The following is a 17,868-nucleotide window of genomic DNA, read 5'->3' on the forward strand; positions in this document are numbered from 1 at the left end:
AGTTAAGGGAACATGATCATAGATTTTTAGTTGAGAATTAAAGTTGGAGGTTCATTGCTACAATTTTCTCTTATAAAAATTTATGACACGTGGGCGACAGCAGGACCTGTTGGGGCAGTTGGTACTGCCAGCGATGAATACAAGACATGGGCTTCATGTCTGCTTTTTTCTGGTCCAGCCCAAAAGGAACTAGGCTCCCAAATCATGTTAGATTATGGGCCGGAATTTAAAATCTCTTTGGGTTAGCCCGATATAGTTTTAAAAGATTTTTAATCCGCCGTCTGTGGGAATCGAACCCACGACCACGTGGTTAAAAGCCACGCGCTCTACGGTCTACCAGCTGATCTAAGACGGCTACACGGCTTTTATCCTTTTTTTAAGGGAAAAGGATCCGGTTAGTTTTCGTTGGGTACTATTTATATTTGAATTTTAAATTTTAAATGATTTCTGACCGCACGATGTACGATGAACGAATACAATTATAGGATCTCTAGGATCACTAGGAAAAAGATCTGGCAATGATCCTTTTAATTTCTTAAGGACCAAGACCTCTAAGCACAGTAAAAGCAGATTCAAAAGAGGTTGGAGGAAAGGGAGGATTGAACCAAAAGATAGGGGGAAAAAGAAGCTGCAAGAGAAGAAAAGAAAAAGGAAAAAAGAAGGAGAAGAGGACTGCCACCAACCCTAGTCATAGTTGGGGTCGCCGGTAAGGAGGAAATAGACAAGAAAAGAGAGCACTCACACAGTGGTGTGAAAACTCTCTCAAAGAGAGAAACACTCTCACCAAACGGAGATAAATTTTTCCTGTTTACAAATACCTTTTCATATCACAAATTAATCATCTTCATTGTTTGGTTCTCAATTGAAATATAAGTTATAGTTAATACTTTTTCTAAAAAGTTCGATTATACTGTCCAAATAACAACTTGAGTAACTAATATGAAATTGTTTCATTGAGTGCATGATGAGAGTTGAACTCTATATTTAATATGTGAAAATTTTATGAACACACTTAATTTACAGAATAAGAGACGACATATTTGCCTATAGTACGATGTGGAATGATTGACAATCAAACATTTTATGAAACAAGAACGATCCATGAATGATTACAATAATAACATTATCCAAATTTTATTTTTTAGATGCTTGCTCAAGATTAATATAACAAGAAACGATTTATGTATACCTTTATTTATTTATGGCTCTTAATTCTCTTTCGATTAATTAAATTTGAAAATTTGAAAATAATAGAAGTGCAAGTGAAGAAACTAAGAAATTTATGAGTGTACCTGTTTGCTCATCCATGCTTTTATAATAGACTTATTTACACTTGTAAACCTAAAACTCAACCTTCGGCTCATTTTATCTCCTGAAATTCAAAATATCCTACACATTCAATGAGTTTAAGAGAGATATTTTGAATTTCAGGAAGGAAAAGAAGACGAATGTTGAATTTCAAAAGATACATGTATAAATAAGCCTATATAAAATGAGCAAACAACCGAGTTGATACTTCTCAATCTCTGATGCATTAATAATAAACGAATACACTTGTTAACAATATATTGGATTATAACACTATGTGATAGTTGTCAAGTCACACAGAAAAATTTCTCTATAAAAATAACGTGCAAAAGGACCAAAGCACAAGCACCTAAATTCAGCAAAAAGAAACAGTACAACGCTCCTGCCTACGTCCAAACACCCCCCAATTCGTCACCTCTTTGACTCTTCGATACTAAAGTCACGGTGAGGGCATTTTCGTCCCAATATTGTTTCCCCTACTAGCCACCAGAACGCCCCGTACAAACAGATCTCCAAAAACCTTCTCACGCTCTCTCTCTCCGAATAAATTAGTCCCGTCCGATCTCCGGCTCCGCTCAAACGACACCGGATTCATGGGCGTTCCTGCGTTTTACCGCTGGCTAGCGGATCGGTACCCACAGTCCATCACCGATGTCGTGGAGGAGCATGCCAGAAAGGACTCCAATGGCGTCCCTGTGCCAGTCGACGTCTCCGGACCAAACCCTAATGGGTTCGAGTTCGACAACATGTACCTTGACATGAACGGCATTATACATCCCTGTTTTCACCCCGACGGGAAGGTTCGCTCTCTCTTTTTCCTCTGCAATTTCCGTTCGTTTTGTTGTAAAATGTTGATTTTGGTGCTCTCAGAGTTAGAATTTAGCTTAGTATGTGTTTAATGGCAATTTTTTGTTCAAAACTATGGGTTTTGGAGGTGTTTGTTTGGGTTGCTTCAACGATTTCCATACTTTTCGTTGCAGTCGGTGAGAATTGAGTTCCAGATTGATTGTTTGCATGTTATTTCTGTCGTGTTTGCGTTTGATGATCGAAATGATTGATTTTGGTAGTCTTAAGGGGGAAAAATTTAGTCTTCAGTTATAATTCTTGGATTTAACCCTATATATACACACACACATATACATATACATATACATATATATGCATATGCGTTTATGTGGCTTGAAAATACTTAAATTTAGTGCCTTTTTCTTGTGGGAAGTACGTGACTCCGTTGTTTATCTTTTATATGTTGACTTAAATATTGACTTGGACTGTTAGATTGGGTAAAAGTTATCTTGTTGTTTATGTGGGTGTTTGAAATGTGGGCATTTACCAGGTTATTATGTGCTTTCAGTGACCTCTCGATGATGAAATGCCTTTGCTTAAAGTTGTATTGTGATGACATGTTAATTTTGTGTGTGTGTGTGTGCAGCCTGCCCCTGCTACCTATGATGATGTATTCAAATCAATATTTGATTACATTGATCATCTATTCACATTGGTTCGCCCAAGAAAGCTTCTTTTTTTGGCAATTGGTAAGATTTAACTTTAGACATGTTAAGTAGTTTATCTATAATGGTTTTTCGTGCGCTGAATTTAGTACTTCATATATTTCTAATCTTGCAGATGGGGTTGCTCCAAGAGCTAAAATGAATCAGCAACGTTCTCGACGTTACAGAGCTTCAAAAGATGCGGCTGAAGCGGTAACATCTTACTCACTGTGCATAATTAGTTCCTATCCGGGGAGGCAGTGAACTTATTGTTGTCTTTCTTAAATCTGTTATGTTAGGAAGCTGAAGAGGAAAGACTTAAGAAAGAATTTGAGATGGAGGGGACATATTTGGCTCCTAAAGAGAAACCTGAAACTTCAGACTCAAATGTCATAACCCCGGGCACTCAATTTATGGCAGTGCTCTCGGTGGCACTTCAATATTACATACAAAGTAGGTTAAACCACAACCCTGGTTGGCAGTCTACGAAGGTTGGTTTGACATCATTGCCTGTATTGATTTGCAATTGCCTTCCTCAGTCCCTTCAAGATCAGATGGTTCTCTGTCTATGGAGTAATCCATTCTCTATATTTTTACCATGTACTTCTGGTTTTCAGGGTACTTTGTCTCTCTAAATTTATTTATGGGCTGCATTGGGTGGTTATTTGAAGGTTATACTTTCTGATGCAAATGTTCCTGGTGAGGGAGAGCACAAAATAATGTCATACATCCGATTGCAACGCAACCTCCCTGGTTTTGATCCTAACACTCGACATTGTCTTTATGGTTTGGTGAGTGTTTATTATTTAGGCCTTTTGCGAGTTTTTTATTTGCTGTTATCATTATCAGGTTTTTGTAAATAATTTTTTTTTTGCTGTGTGTGTATGCATGTTTTATGTTCTTTGAATGGGAAGCCATTTTGTATTCCTTTGCTGCATTGCTTAGTTCTAAAATGGTATTTGGATCGTCATAATCAGGATGCAGATCTAATTATGCTGGCTTTAGCTACACATGAGGTTCACTTCTCAATATTAAGAGAGGTAGTTGCTCTTTCTTCAGAACATTTTCTAAGTTGTTTATTACAAGTGGTTGATCTTATAGATTGTTTACCAAAATTGTACAGGTGATTACTTTACCAGGTCAACAAGAAAAATGTTTTCTTTGTGGACAAGTTGGTCATCTGGCAGCTGAGTGTCGTGGTATATCTGATGATAATGGAAACGTGGTTGATGATACACCAATTCACCAGAAGAAATATCAGGTTGAAGAACTGGAATCCTGCTTCTCTTTGCTACCCTTTTTGAGTTCCTCTTGATATCATTCTCATATTATTCCTAAATTATATTTTGTTTGTGCAGTTCCTCAACATATGGGTATTGCGTGAATATTTGCAATATGAGCTGGATATTCCCAACCCTCCTTTTCCGCTCAATTTTGAAAGGATAGTGGATGATTTTGTTTTTATGTGCTTTTTTGTTGGCAATGACTTTCTTCCACATATGCCAACATTGGAGATCAGAGAGGTACGTTATTATAGCTAGCAGTCTGTTGCTTTGATTTTCAGAAGTCAGCCAATTTTAGGGGTTTAGGTACTAAGTTTATTGCATTCTCGTCAAACTAAAATGTCTAAGATTTGTTAACTTTTACCGTATCAAACACATGATTGTTCACTGCTCCTTCTGTTGGTTGTTCACTTTTCTTTTTTACTTGATGAAAGGATAAAGTTGTGGCCTTTTCACATGCAAGCCCTTGATAACATTGCACTTTAGATAAAAACACTTCAAACGCAATGCTTTAGAAAAAGACCTCAGACTTTGTAATGGAAGAAGGCCACCAAAGGAATTTCACAGCTAATGATCAATTAAAGCATGAAATATGTATAGATTAGGTTTTTTTTTTTTTTTTCTCCCTCAAGTTGATCTTTTGAGGTTTTTTGTATAAAACTTGTAGTTGTTGGGGTATTTTCTAATTTACTATTAACTTTTTACTGCCTCAGGGTGCTATTAATTTATTGATGCATATTTATAGAACGGAGTTCACTGCTATGGGAGGTTATCTTACTGATGCGGGTGAGGTAAATTGCTCTTCTTTACATGTCTGTTACACTTGTATCTCATTCCATTTGCCATAAATGTGTTCTGATGTGTCAATTGCAGTTTCTTATATATGATGTTTGTAATGGGTGCTAAACTCATCAAGTTTCTCTTGTTTTTTATATTTGAAAAATTATCAACTGTTTGGATGTTAACACTTTTTAAGTGAGTGAAAGATCTTAAATGCACCCATGAATGAGGGTTAATGAATGCCATTTCTATCATTGCTACTATAACAATATTGGGAAGACCTTCTTTTGTAATGTAGGAGACTGGTGCACTTAAATCTTATTATTGATCTAATACATTAGCTCACCGTAGTAAATTGTAACTTTAATTATTAGAGAGCCGGCCCTATAGATCTGTGGATGACTGCAGTATTGCGTGTAAATGGGATACAATGCCTGATATTGAAACACAATCAAGATAGCAATGAAAGGAAAGAGTGGAACATGGTTATTCATATTTGTCAGATGTGTTTGTTATGTGTAAAATATTTTAATCTCTCTCTCTCTCTCCCTCTTGCACTTAAAAATGTGGATGTTTGCTCTGTTATTGCTTTTGTTTGTTTTGAATATGTTTCTATGAAGAACTTGTGCGTAACATTTTAATATATTATCTTTTGGCAAAAATCTTTTTGATCTATATTTAACCCTAGTTTATTTTAGTGAATATTGGTACCATGTATGTGCTTATCCATTTGAGTTTCTCTCACAGGTATTGTTAGACAGAGTAGAGCATTTTATTCAGTCTGTTGCTGTTTTTGAAAGCCAAATCTTTCAAAAGCGGGTTCGAATTCAGCAGGTATTCCGCTTCTTTCTGATTTAATGTGTACTATAGGTTCATTTGTTTGTCAATTTATTGGAGCATCATGAAACCAAGGGATGATGACAAATTTAAGCATGATAAAGAATTTACTCCTTTCATTGCAAAATTGTTGTTCGTCCATTATTTTCTTAGTCTTATTTTTGTGCGAAGTTTTTTGTCAATACTGATACCTGGTGGACTCTTTTAAGTTTCTTTTGGTGATTACTTGATTACAACGGAATTCATCTGGTCTTAAATATTTTCCCATTACAATGACTGAGATGTTTGGTTAAACAAAAATGAAAACTTCCTATGAGATGTAAATGATGGTAGTTAAATAAGCCTTTCTAGCAAAAGGCAAGAAATTTATGGGTACATGCTATTATAGGGGCATTTGTTCTGTTCACATGATATTTTCTTTGATGATGAGAGGAAATTTGAACACGATGACAAATCATAATTATGTAGTGACTTATGTGTTATGTCCTGGCCTTATGTAGATCCATTTGAGAAAAGTTAATCCACTCACATTTAGCACTATGAATTTCCCTACATTATATGTGAACCAAAGGCTTAGGGCCTTTCTTTTATAACCATATTTGAGCCATGGAAGTGAACTTTTGTTCTGGGGGTTAATTGTGGGATTATAGGTCACTGAATCAAGCTACGGGTATCCATAACTATTTATTAGTCAGAAATTTGCTCCTTTAGTCAATCATACGGGTCTTTCTTCACACTGATGATGATTATATTGCAGGCTATTGAGAATAATGAAGAGAGACATATAGCTAGAAGAGAAACTTCAGCAGAGCTACCGGTGATGGTGATGGACAAGGTCTGCAATATAATTGTAACTGTTTGGTCAAATTTTAAAATAATACAGTGATAAAAGAACTTAGCTTTTTGTGCCATCTATTGTATATTTGTTCACTCATTTCACTGTAAAGTCATGAAGAGACTGCGGAAGCTTCTTTGAAGGGCAGGCCAAGTAATTAAGGAATGTATTGTGTTCGTGCGTCTGATTTTATTCTGTTTCCCAGGTTAAATTGGGAGAGCCTGGATATACAGAAAGGTATTATGCTGAGAAATTTCAAGTATCAACACCAGAGGAGATTGATGAAGTCAAAAAGGACTTGGTAAGCTCTCTCAGGCAAGACATTTTAGTTATATTATTTGGCTGTGGGTATGGTTTTGTTTTTGGATGTTACACTACTTATTTTTGCTTTTCATGTGAACTGATCTCTTTATTGAATCATCTGCCATATATATTTTGGATTGAACCTTGGAGGTTTAAGCTGTGCGGTGGGTCTGTAGCTCTACCCATCTATAGTTGGCTTTTTTTTTTTTCCTTAGGAAAAAAAAAAAAAAAAATAGTGATCAAGGAAAATGGTTAAATCACTGTGATCAGGTCTGTACATAGCTACGAACAGTCAGGGTAATTTAGGAGATCGGAAGATTTCATATGTTTTGAGTTTTGGAGATTCTTGTTGGGTTCAGTTGCTGCCTTCATTCCATTCTAATAAACTTAATCTAATTTAAAAGCTTTTCATCTTTTTGCTGTTGTTTTTTCCTGGTTTGATAGGACAAGTACTAAGTTACTCTATGCTAAAATATTTTTGTTTCTTTGCAGGTTTTAAAATATGTAGAAGGCTTATGTTGGGTTTGCCGATATTATTACCAAGGAGTTTGCTCATGGCAATGGTTAGTTTGACTTTAACCTTTTGCTTCTTTTACCTACTTTGCCTCATCTTCTTGCTGATCTGGAGGTCTGACTACTCATCTGCAAGTTGGATGGGTGACATGTTGAGCCACCGTGTTGACTGGATTGATATCCAGTTCAGTTTCAATAACTTTGCTTGTATCTGTAATCGTTTTTTTATTCAGGTATTATCCATACCATTATGCTCCTTTTGCTTCTGATCTCAAAGATTTAAATGAACTGGAAATAACATTTTTCGTGGGAGAGCCATTTAAGCCCTTCGATCAGCTCATGGGAACCCTACCAGCTGCAAGGTCTCTCTCATTTGTGGCTTTGAATTTATTCAAATAAGTTATTTATATATAGAAGATTTCATCTTCTAGATATGATAATGCACAGTATTTCTATTTTACAGCTCTAGTGCTCTTCCGGAAAAATACAGAAACTTAATGACTGATCCAAGATCACCTATCCATAATTTCTATCCTGCTGGTAATAATTGTCTAGTTGTATGGATCTTTTTATACTGTGAAGTTGTATCCTATCCGATAATATTTTTCTTTTGAAATATCTCACTCCAGATTTTGAAATTGACATGAATGGCAAGCGCTTTGCATGGCAGGTATGATCTTCTGTAGTGTTGTTGTTTTTCTTTATTTTTTAAATTTGTGTTTGTTTTTCCTTTTGGAGGGGTAAACTAATGGTAGTTATATCACTTTGTGTGTCTCTGTGTGTGTGTTTGGAAGTCAGGGTGTTGCCAAATTGCCGTTCATTAACGAGATCAAATTGCTTACGGAGACAAGGAAGCTTGAAAGCACTTTAACGGTATGGAAGAGTATTCATTTTCTTCTTAATAATTTTTGCTTCAATTATACTTCATGTTCATATGTTTACTTGTCAAATTTATACCCCTTAAAATGGATTTTGTATACCAATACTTACGTAAAGCATTGGTTTTTACAAGTTCTAGGTTAGCTTGCAAGAGTTATATTTCAGTTTTTACAATCAGGGTTTTTAGGGAAACATATGGCACCATGTTCTGATAGGCTGAATTTTGGGGTTGTGAGAATGACATGAGATTAATCCATCCTATCATGCCTATCTCTTCGAGGTCTGAACAAATAGTAATGAAATTATTGGCTATGTGTATGTATTGATAATTTGAGATTGAAATGTCTGAAAAGTTGATGGTGTTTGGAATCATGGATTACATTTGGGTCAGAGTAGGGAGTTAAATCTCGGATTCTCTATCTTACCGTAGGGCTATTTTGGACATCTTTTAACTGCAATAACCAAGATAAATTGGCCCTCATTTTACTACTACATTTTGAGGGTTCATACTCTTTGTCATATGCAGGAAGAAGAGCAGGCTCGGAATAGCGTGATGCTTGATTTGCTTTATGTTTATCGTTCTCATCCTTTGGCAGCACAAATCAGTATGTACTACCAACAGTTTTATCAGACACCCCTACATGAAAGACACACATGGCAGATAGACCCAATTGCTAGGTAGGTTATTTTAGTAGTAATTTATGGGGACTCATGGTCTAATTGTCACTGGAATTCGCTAGAGTTGCGACCCTCTTTTTTCTTTTTCTTTTTTTCAGTGACAGAATGAATGGATTCCTTTGGTTATCTGAGAGAAATGGCATTAGATATGTAATCCCTTCCCCTATTCGTGGTTACCCTGACCTTGATTACAACCAAGTCTTGTAAGTAGAGCCTCTACTATTGTTGTTTTAGTATTTAAAGAGAATGCAGCGTTTTCATGGTGGGACTTTTTGTATGCAGAAATGTTACATATCTTAATCCGGCAGCTCATAAACACAACCCAGAACTTCCTGAGGGTGTGATCCTGCCCAGAAAGGTATCTGGATTCTTTAAAGTTCTTGTCCAAGTCTTATAGAAATTTTTTTGTTGTAGTCCTTGTCATTACGTTTTACATGGCATGTTACATACCTTTTGCTCATACCCCCTTGTGAAGACATTCGTTCTTCCCATTAAAGCTGGGATATGTGATATATCAGGTTCCTGTGGTTGGTGTTTCTCTAGTTCATGGTTTGCATACATGAAAATATTACATCCTTGTGGCTTTGTTCAATATGAATTTTCTAATGAAAAATATTATGTTATTTCTATTTTCTTATGGTAAAAAAAAAAATGTGAGTAGCTGCATATGAGTTGAGCTTTTCATTATCATTTCATGTGTTGATTTATCGTCACATTGCTCTGTGTTTGGAGATGCTAAGACAGTTGGGAATATGCTTCAATTTCTTGCCCTCCTTTTCTGTTATCTTTTCTATTACACTTGTTTATCAGGGGGATCTAATTTGGATTGTCCTTTTAAATGTCTTTAGGTTGTAAGACCTACGGACATCAAACCATTCCCTACGTTATGGCACGACGAAGGTCCTCGACGCCAAGGCAGAGAGAGGTGAGTTGAATTCCATTTGTCCTGATTTTACATGTTTTTTGTTTAGTAACAAGATCTATCTCTGAGGATATTTATCTTATAACTGCAACTCGGGGCTCTGGATTGTGGTTTCTGAACCTGATGCATTTGTTTTATAGGCCGCAAATACCTGGAGCAATTGCTGGACCCATGTTGGGAGAAGCAGCTCACCGACTCGTCAAGAGCACCCTTAATATTAGACCTAATGGTTCATCCTCTGGATTATTGGATCAACCGCCATTACGAAATTCCGGAAATTATGCAGGAAATTATCCAGTCAACAAACCAAGGCCAGCTGGGCCCTCTGGGTATGAAAGGGGCTTCCGCGAAGAAGCAACGTATGGAAATTCCTTCAATCCTCAGGTCATGATGGCTAGGCCTAGATTTCCTGCATCAAATGGTATGCAAGGTGACAGACAGAATTTTAGGGCACAAGAAAGAGTACAATATCAAGAAGAGAATTTTAGGACACAAGATAGAGTACAAGATCAAGAACAGTACAACCTGAGATCCGCGATGTCTAGTTTAACAGTTCAAGACAGTGCGAGAACCAGGTCACCTACAGCGGCGCCACCTGGGATGCCAAATTCAGGATACCAAGCAAACCGTAAGCACCAGTTTGTGCAGAACATGGGTGCTCTTCCTTCGCCACCTACCAAGTGGATTAGCAAAGAACCAACTGGAAATGGTGGATTACACGTAAGGAAACAGGAAACTGGATATGGTGGATTACATGTAAGGAAACAGGAAACTGGATATGGTGGAGCATATGAGCAACAGCAGGTCAAGAAGGTCTATCAAGTTAAGACGCGTGCTCCCCAGGATGTCAAACCGTAGAGACCAGACCGGGAGTGATTCCTCAGGATTTATGTGATGTTGTCTTGTTCTTTGTAAGAGGTGCCGCCACATAAATTACTCCAGTTATTAGAGGCTGCTGATCCTGTGGTTCCAATGTGAAAGTGATTCAGCCTCCCTAATTTGTGCAGTCAGTATCGAAAACCGCAGGATTGTTTGTTACATTAAACACAGGACGACTTTTCACCAGAAGCTCTCACAGGTACTAACCGGCTATGGCGGGCATATACGACTAACTATTTCTTAGGTAGTGTGTAAAGTATGCAGTACATAGTTGCAGTTTGTTGTCATAGTTTCATAGGAAGAATTCGGGAAGGCGCTTACCCAAATCAGAAGTAGGGGGTTGGCGTATCATTAGCATGTCGGGAAATAGTATGTCGTCCGAAAGGAATTCAGTGTCCGTTGCTCCAAGAACATTTTCTGTTTATTAGTTTGTTTTTGTACCTTGATATTTGTTTTGAAGTATGATATGATTTGTGGAATTCAAAGGGTTCTGCTGAGGGAACCATTTTTATAACTTTCGCAAAGCGAGATTAAACGCAGGAACGGCGAGATTAACTTGTGTTTGGGATCAACGGAATGTTTGTATTTGTTCATGAGTTTTACCGTCTTAGACGAAACTCGAACCTCAAACCTCGTCCATGGCAAATCTCGACGCATCTTCATATGTGAAATGGAACTATTTGGACTCCGACTTTCTATGCGTTGACTAACACATGTAAGTTATAATAAAAGCACGGCCTGTGTTTCGTTTTAATATCCGTAATCCATACAAGTTGCTAGTTAAACACATACCCATCATTTCTTTCTTTTCTCGATTTATGACTTCTCCCGTTCCAAGTAAACATTCCGAGAAAAGAATTGAACCACAATCTTGAATACCAATTGTTCTGAGTTGTATTTCATTAAGTAACAAGAGAGAAGAATTCCTCCACTGTTGCCACAATTCAATACACAAATCTTACAAAACAAAACGACACTATACCTCTGAGAATTTTCAAGCGAATTGAATTATTATATATTTTAACTATTTAGAAAAAAAAAAAACCCCATACCTCCTTGATTATTGCAGAAAATACCCAGATAAGAAAAGCACAAAGAAAAGAAAGAGCCCCCCAAATATGAGCACAGCCTTCTGCCCAGAAGTGAGTGTATTCCCACCCAGCCCGAACTGCTGGTTCTGCGCAAACCCAGCAATCTCCACACTCTTACTCACAAAGAACCCCTGCGCCGCCCCGCACGTCGGACACCTCCAATCCTCCGGCAACTTATCAAACGGCAATCCCGGCGGCACTGGATACGACGGGTCACCCACCGCCTCGTCGTACTTGTACCCACAAGACCTGCATTCGTACACCCCAGTGTTCAACACCGCAAACTTCTCCTCCAGCCGCCGCTTGTCGAACGTCGTTTCGAGTTCCTCCGGCACAGGCTCTGGTGGGTCTACGGAGGAGGCGGGAGGGGGCGATGTGGGTTCGTCTGAAGTGGGTTTGTCCTCCTTTGACACATCAATGGAGTTTTTGTCTTCCTTTGAGACATCAATGGAGTTTGCAGACAACTTGTGGGGTTTTGAGGGGATGTGAGTAAGAGAGAGTGAAAAAGTTTGGATCTTTGGGAGGAGGGAGGGATTGGGGAATTGGGTTCTGGGTTTTAGGTGGGAATGTTGGGGGAAAGTGGTTGAGAGATGGAAAGAAAAGGTGGGTCTTGTTGTTGCACAAGCCATGGATGTCTGTAAATCCTCTCCGTGTTTTGTCCGCAATTCTCAGAGCTCCTTTGTTAGTGACAAGAAAGAAGAGAGAGAAAGTGTAGAGAGAGAAGATTAGGGTCAATTTGGGAATGTGATGTTGTTGTTTGTGTATGTGGGTGTTTCAGTGATGTGTGTGCATCTGGGTGGAGGAGAAAGGAAAGGGATCCATTGGAGGGTATATGCTTGCTCTGAAACAGAGAGAGTTGGATAAGGTGGGGAATGTGATGGTTAGAATGTGTAGGTGGATCCAAGTTAATGGGCCGGGTTTTGGGTTTGTGTCCAACTCATTAAAGCCCAATAACCAATAAACCCAACCAACCACAGTATAGTTCTAAAGTTTTCACCGCCAAACAAGAACAATATTAGTGACTACTATATATTACATCACAAATAGTAGGTCAAATCTTCACAGAAGGGTAGGTAAATGTGCATTAGGAGTTGTACTTACGTTAGTTCGGATGATATCTAATACAATGGGTTTGTTTTCTTTTTGTAAAGACCTGATTAATTTATATGAGAGTGTCTGACCATCCAGCTGATTAGGCTGTCCTACCTAAATTTTTCTCTCACATGCATTCATTCTTAATAAAATAACATCAACGCAAATTAATATCAATATTGTCAATACAAAATCCGTCTTTTAACAAATGACTGAATTTCATCAGACATATAATTCCTATCACAAAAAAGTGGATTTAATTTCAAAAATTGCTCTACCAAATCATGATTAACAAGCAAGTTTTTCTATCCTATTCAACAGGAAAAAAAATCTTAAAAACTAGCTGAAATTGAAAATAATATTAGTGAGCTCCTCCCTTGGTCCTCAATTCCTCCAAAGCTGCCTTAACCTGATGCTGCACCAAATCCAACCTCTTTTCATAAGCCTCCAACTCCAAAATCTGCTGCTGCCTCCACTTCTCATCCTCCACCACTTCTCCAACCTCACCACTGCCACCGCCGCCGCCACTTCCCATTTTACCTTTCAAACTCAAAGGCATTGGATTCATAGCCAACCCTACTATCAATCGTCTCACATCATGACCAGTATTGATGTTATCATCCGCATTAGTAACATTATTATTCTCATCAAACCACGTCGTTGGCCTCTCATGATCTGCAACGCTACTACTCGCCGCCACATTGTCCTCCTCCCTCTTCACCATAACGTTATTATTATGCGATTCCACGACACAATTATTTCTGTTTTCGACATTCCAAATCGTATGTGAAAGCTCGAAAACCGCGTTGTCGTGTGCGTTTTTGAACCGAAACTCTTTCCCGGAGGAGTTGATTTCGTTCATTTTCTTCACGACATTGTGGTACTTCCTCTTTAGTCTTCTCAGCTTCTCCACCATCTTTGTCTTGTTGCATTCAAGCTTTAACCTCGGCTTGATTTCGTCGTACAACGACGATGTTTCCTTGGCGGTGGTTCTGGTAATTTTGGTTTGTCTGGTGCCGTAGTGGTCAAGAAAGCCACGCAACAGCTCAAGCTCGTCCTCCTTGCACCAAACCCTCTTACCCCGCCGTTTCTTTACCTCTTGTAGGGACGTCAAGGCCTCATTTGCATGGTCAATACGTCGTCGTTTCAGACGGGGCTCGTATATTGTGAAGCTGTAGTCGGAGGTGGAGCTGGATTTCGGTTCCTCCACTTTCTCCTCGTCCTCTTCCTCGTCCTCATGGGGTTCGTATGAAACGTCATTGTGATCGTCCTCGTTGTCATGATCATCAACATTGTGACCCTTTTGTGCTTGCTGGACGTTGTTGTTGCCAGGGTCACGATGACGAAGATCATCCTCAGAGTCAGATTGGTACTCTGAGGATGAATAAGAAGACGAAGAAGACGACATGATCCAACTAAGCAACGGCCGCCATGCCATTTTCGAAACAAGATGTGCAGACCAAACCAGAGATAGAGAGAGCTCGTTCTCGATCCTTCCCTTTGGATCACTGGCTTGGTCTGCGTGTGCGAGAGAATTATTGCAGCTAGGGTTCGGAGTTTTAAGTATATATTTAGGTTGAGCTAAGGATAGATAGGTTTCCATAGTTAAGAAGGTTGTTGAGAAGAATAGAGGATTAATTAAAGTGATGGTTAAAGAGGAATGGATGTGAATGGAGGAGAGCATATATCAATGGCTGCCGGCCACTGTCCGATAATGACTGCTATCCCCTACCTTGCATCCGCATAACCTTTTTTTAAGGTGGGGATTGTATTTACTTTTCAGTGTGTCGGAAATACAGCTAAATATCATGATACAAGTCATTGGATATTTGAAAAATGAAATTTCCAACAACTTGTATTTTGATACTTGTGTACTGAACCATGTTTCCGGCATAATAAAATAGAGACGAGACCAATTTGTATAAGTGGGCTTTACACGAATACAGATGTGATACGATGTATTTCTTCGTAAATGTTATGTAGACACAAAGCTAAACCACCACATTGACGTCACATTTTCTAATACGGACGACTCAATAAATAGTAAGACCATTTTCAAATGACTTGCAATATTTTTGCTTAATAACTATGGAAAAAATTTCGGAAAAACTCAATAGTTGCTCACAAAATGTGAGCTGCGTTCATGAGTTTGAATCAGTTTTTTCGAATTACTACTCAGACCAATCCTATTGAATCCAAATCTTCCCTTGAATTGGAAACGATATTTTAATTTAATTTAAAAAGAGATTTAAACTTTGGATGTATAGTTTAATACGCTCATATAGTCCATTTATAGCGCATTTACGTAACGGTAATGAAAATATAAGGAATTGAATTAAGGAGAAATTGAATTAGGAGGAGTTGGAATAAGGAGAAGTCAGAATCGGATTCTTGTTGAAGCTGTTTACTTAAATATTCTGGAATCGGAATAAAATTCCATAAAAGTTATTTACTAATTCAGTAGAATCGGATTATAAACCAGTATGATTACTAAAATGGCATTGTCCCAAATCAAATATTTTATATACTTTAATGGGTTTATAAAGAATAGTCTTGGAAATAAAAAAAGTAAGTGAGGGCATAAAGGCAACAAAAGTGTCATTTCGATTGCCCAAACAAGCAGGAATTGGATTACCACCTATATCTAGGGAATCCAATTCCACCAATACAAGGAATTGAATTCCAAAATTTGTGTGGGCTCCACTTTTTTTAATTCCTCCATGTTTAGTAAACACTGGAGTACTCCGTAATCGGAATTCAATTCCACATTTTCATTCCGATTACGGATACGTAAACACGTCCTTATTTATTCCCAAATCAATCAACTCAATTCTCAATTTACTTTCATTTTGATTGAATTCGATAAGGTTTGTCGAATCAGATTCGATTCCTAAATTTTAAAACATCAAAATGATTGAAGCAGGTGACGAATCTACTAATACTAACTAGCTCAAAGTTTATCAATTCGATTCAATATACTTTCATTATGATTGAGTTCGAAAAGTTTGCCGAATAAGATTCGATTCCTAAATTGAAAAAAAAAAAAATCGACATGATTGGATCAGACGAAGGATTTGCTAAACATTTTCATTCATTAATTAACTCAAAAGTTTGGTCAAGGCCACCACCACCACCCAACCAAGTCCACCATCGATCAAGAGTCCCACACGCAACGCATAAACTACAACGAAACCCCGTGAACCAACCAAAACCCACTTGAGACTTGACCCCTTCCCTCTCGCCCTAACCCCAACCACCTCTCTCTCTCTCTCTCTCTCTCTCTCTCTCTCTCTCTCTAAACATAATTTCTAACCCCACCCACGACGTACTCCCCCCACCCGCCAATTTTACCCGAAATTCCCATAACGCCCTCCCCCGCCACCGCCGCGACGTTATCATGGCTCCCGACCAAGACGACGCCGTTCTCCCCGAAGGCGACCTCTCCTCCTCCTCTCAGGACGAGGAAGAAGACGACGACGTCGTCGATGAGGACGAGGAAGAAGATGACGTCGACGTCGACGACGACGTCGACGACGACGACGACGTCATCAACTCCGCCTCCCCTTCCACGTCATCCGCCGGCGCCACGGATTCTCTCCCCGTCGCCATCGCCACCGCAACTCCAACCGTCACCGTCGCCCTTCCCGCTCGGGCCCCGCCTACCGTGCCTCTGACCCTCGCTTCTGCTCCAACCACCGTAATCACAAACGACGCCGTGTTGTCGTCCGATCCCAAACGGCACCCCGCGTTGTCGTCCCAGCCGGAGGAGAAAAAACCGGCTGTGCTCGACGATTCTCGGAGATTATTTCAGAGGCTGTGGACCGACGAGGACGAGATCGAGCTTTTACAGGGCTTCCTCGACTACACGACGCAGCGAGGCAGCAGAGGCTCGCACCAGGGCCCAAACGACACCGCTTTGTTCTACGACCAGATCAAGTGCAAGCTCCAGCTTGACTTCAACAAGAACCAGCTCGTCGAGAAGCTCCGGCGGCTGAAGAAGAAGTACCGAAACGTAGTCACCAAAATCGAGAGCGGCAAAGAGGTCAGCTTCAAGAGCCCTCACGATCAGGCCACCTTCGAGATCTCCCGCAAGATCTGGAGCAATATCGGCCGAATTGGCGCCGCCGACGAGAACGCCCTCGACGATGAAGATCCGAGCCCTAACCCTAACAATCCTAATTTCAACAGTTACGAGATCAAGGCCGAGGAGGCTGCCGGTTTCGCCGGCGATAAGAAGTCCACGCCGAGATCACGCAAACGCTCGCGAATACAGCCAAGGGCCGACGAGAAACCCCCTCCTCCGCCGCTACGTGGCGGTTTCGTTGAGCCAACACCGGTAATCAAAGATAATAACAACGGCATTAACAGTAACAATGGTGGTGCTGGTACTAATGGCAGCAATTGTAATGTTCACGGGTTGATTGAGGAGACGGTGAAGAGTTGTCTGTCTCCATTGTTCAAGGAGTTACTGAGTAATGCAATGGGTGTCGGGCCATCCAGAGGGTTCGGAGGGTTGGCATTCAATCCGATTCCATTGAGCTTCAGCGGGCCTTTGATGAACTTGAATTTCGGGGGCGGGGAAGTGGCGGATGACAAGTGGAGGAAGCAGCAGATTTTGGAGTTGGAGGTGTACTCGAAGCGATTGGACTTGGTTCAGAATCAGATAAAAGTTGCATTGGATGAGTTGCGGTCCAATGGCGGGTGAACAATTGATTGAAGGAAGGCATTGATGTAAGTTCGGGGACTCTTCAGAACCTTGAATTCTTTGTTCATATAAATTTGCTTGATCAATGCTGCAGCAGGTGTTTGCATTTTACGATTTTTTTTCCTTCTTTTGTTGATTTCATAGAACAGTTTATGAATAATGGTTTTCCGATCGTTGTCTAGTCGTTTCATAGTTTTGTCCATACTCTTTAGACGTGTAGATAATTGATGAATAATTTATAAATTAGAAAGTTTTCGCTTCTTTCCCATATGT

At 39.4% G+C, this 17,868-nt stretch overlaps 4 protein-coding genes and 1 non-coding gene across 5 annotated transcripts; 2 read left to right on the top strand and 3 right to left on the bottom strand.

The window, feature by feature from the left end:
* Positions 1-275: 275 nt before the first annotated feature.
* TRNAK-UUU (transfer RNA lysine (anticodon UUU)) lies at positions 276-355 on the bottom strand. Its single transcript has one exon. It is a non-coding gene; the product is annotated as a tRNA-Lys (tRNA).
* A 1,367-nt stretch (positions 356-1,722) lies between these two features.
* Positions 1,723-11,218, top strand: LOC137722271 (5'-3' exoribonuclease 4-like). Its single transcript, XM_068461237.1, has 22 exons — positions 1,723-2,108; positions 2,741-2,843; positions 2,935-3,011; positions 3,098-3,289; positions 3,470-3,589; positions 3,776-3,838; positions 3,922-4,059; positions 4,157-4,321; positions 4,795-4,872; positions 5,609-5,695; positions 6,456-6,533; positions 6,739-6,834; positions 7,329-7,399; positions 7,583-7,711; positions 7,813-7,889; positions 7,979-8,019; positions 8,148-8,222; positions 8,755-8,906; positions 9,005-9,109; positions 9,189-9,264; positions 9,755-9,831; positions 9,969-11,218. The coding sequence occupies exons 1-22, from the start codon at positions 1,902-1,904 to the stop codon at positions 10,684-10,686; spliced, it is 2,925 nt and encodes a 974-aa protein (XP_068317338.1). The 5' UTR covers positions 1,723-1,901; the 3' UTR covers positions 10,687-11,218.
* A 360-nt stretch (positions 11,219-11,578) lies between these two features.
* LOC137722272 (uncharacterized) lies at positions 11,579-12,639 on the bottom strand. Its single transcript, XM_068461238.1, has one exon. It carries the CDS (start codon positions 12,425-12,427, stop codon positions 11,768-11,770), a length of 660 nt encoding a protein of 219 aa, XP_068317339.1. The 5' UTR covers positions 12,428-12,639; the 3' UTR covers positions 11,579-11,767.
* Positions 12,640-13,251: 612 nt separating this feature from the next.
* Positions 13,252-14,328, bottom strand: LOC137722191 (probable transcription factor At5g28040). The gene has a single exon (XM_068461155.1). It carries the CDS (start codon positions 14,326-14,328, stop codon positions 13,252-13,254), a length of 1,077 nt encoding a protein of 358 aa, XP_068317256.1.
* Positions 14,329-16,160: 1,832 nt separating this feature from the next.
* On the top strand, positions 16,161-17,856 carry LOC137722624 (probable transcription factor At3g04930). The gene has a single exon (XM_068461670.1). It carries the CDS (start codon positions 16,288-16,290, stop codon positions 17,593-17,595), a length of 1,308 nt encoding a protein of 435 aa, XP_068317771.1. The 5' UTR covers positions 16,161-16,287; the 3' UTR covers positions 17,596-17,856.
* The last annotated feature ends 12 nt before the right edge of the window (positions 17,857-17,868 follow it).

Source organism: Pyrus communis, chromosome 17 (assembly GCF_963583255.1).
Source record: "Pyrus communis chromosome 17, drPyrComm1.1, whole genome shotgun sequence".
Lineage (NCBI taxonomy): Eukaryota > Viridiplantae > Streptophyta > Magnoliopsida > Rosales > Rosaceae > Pyrus > Pyrus communis.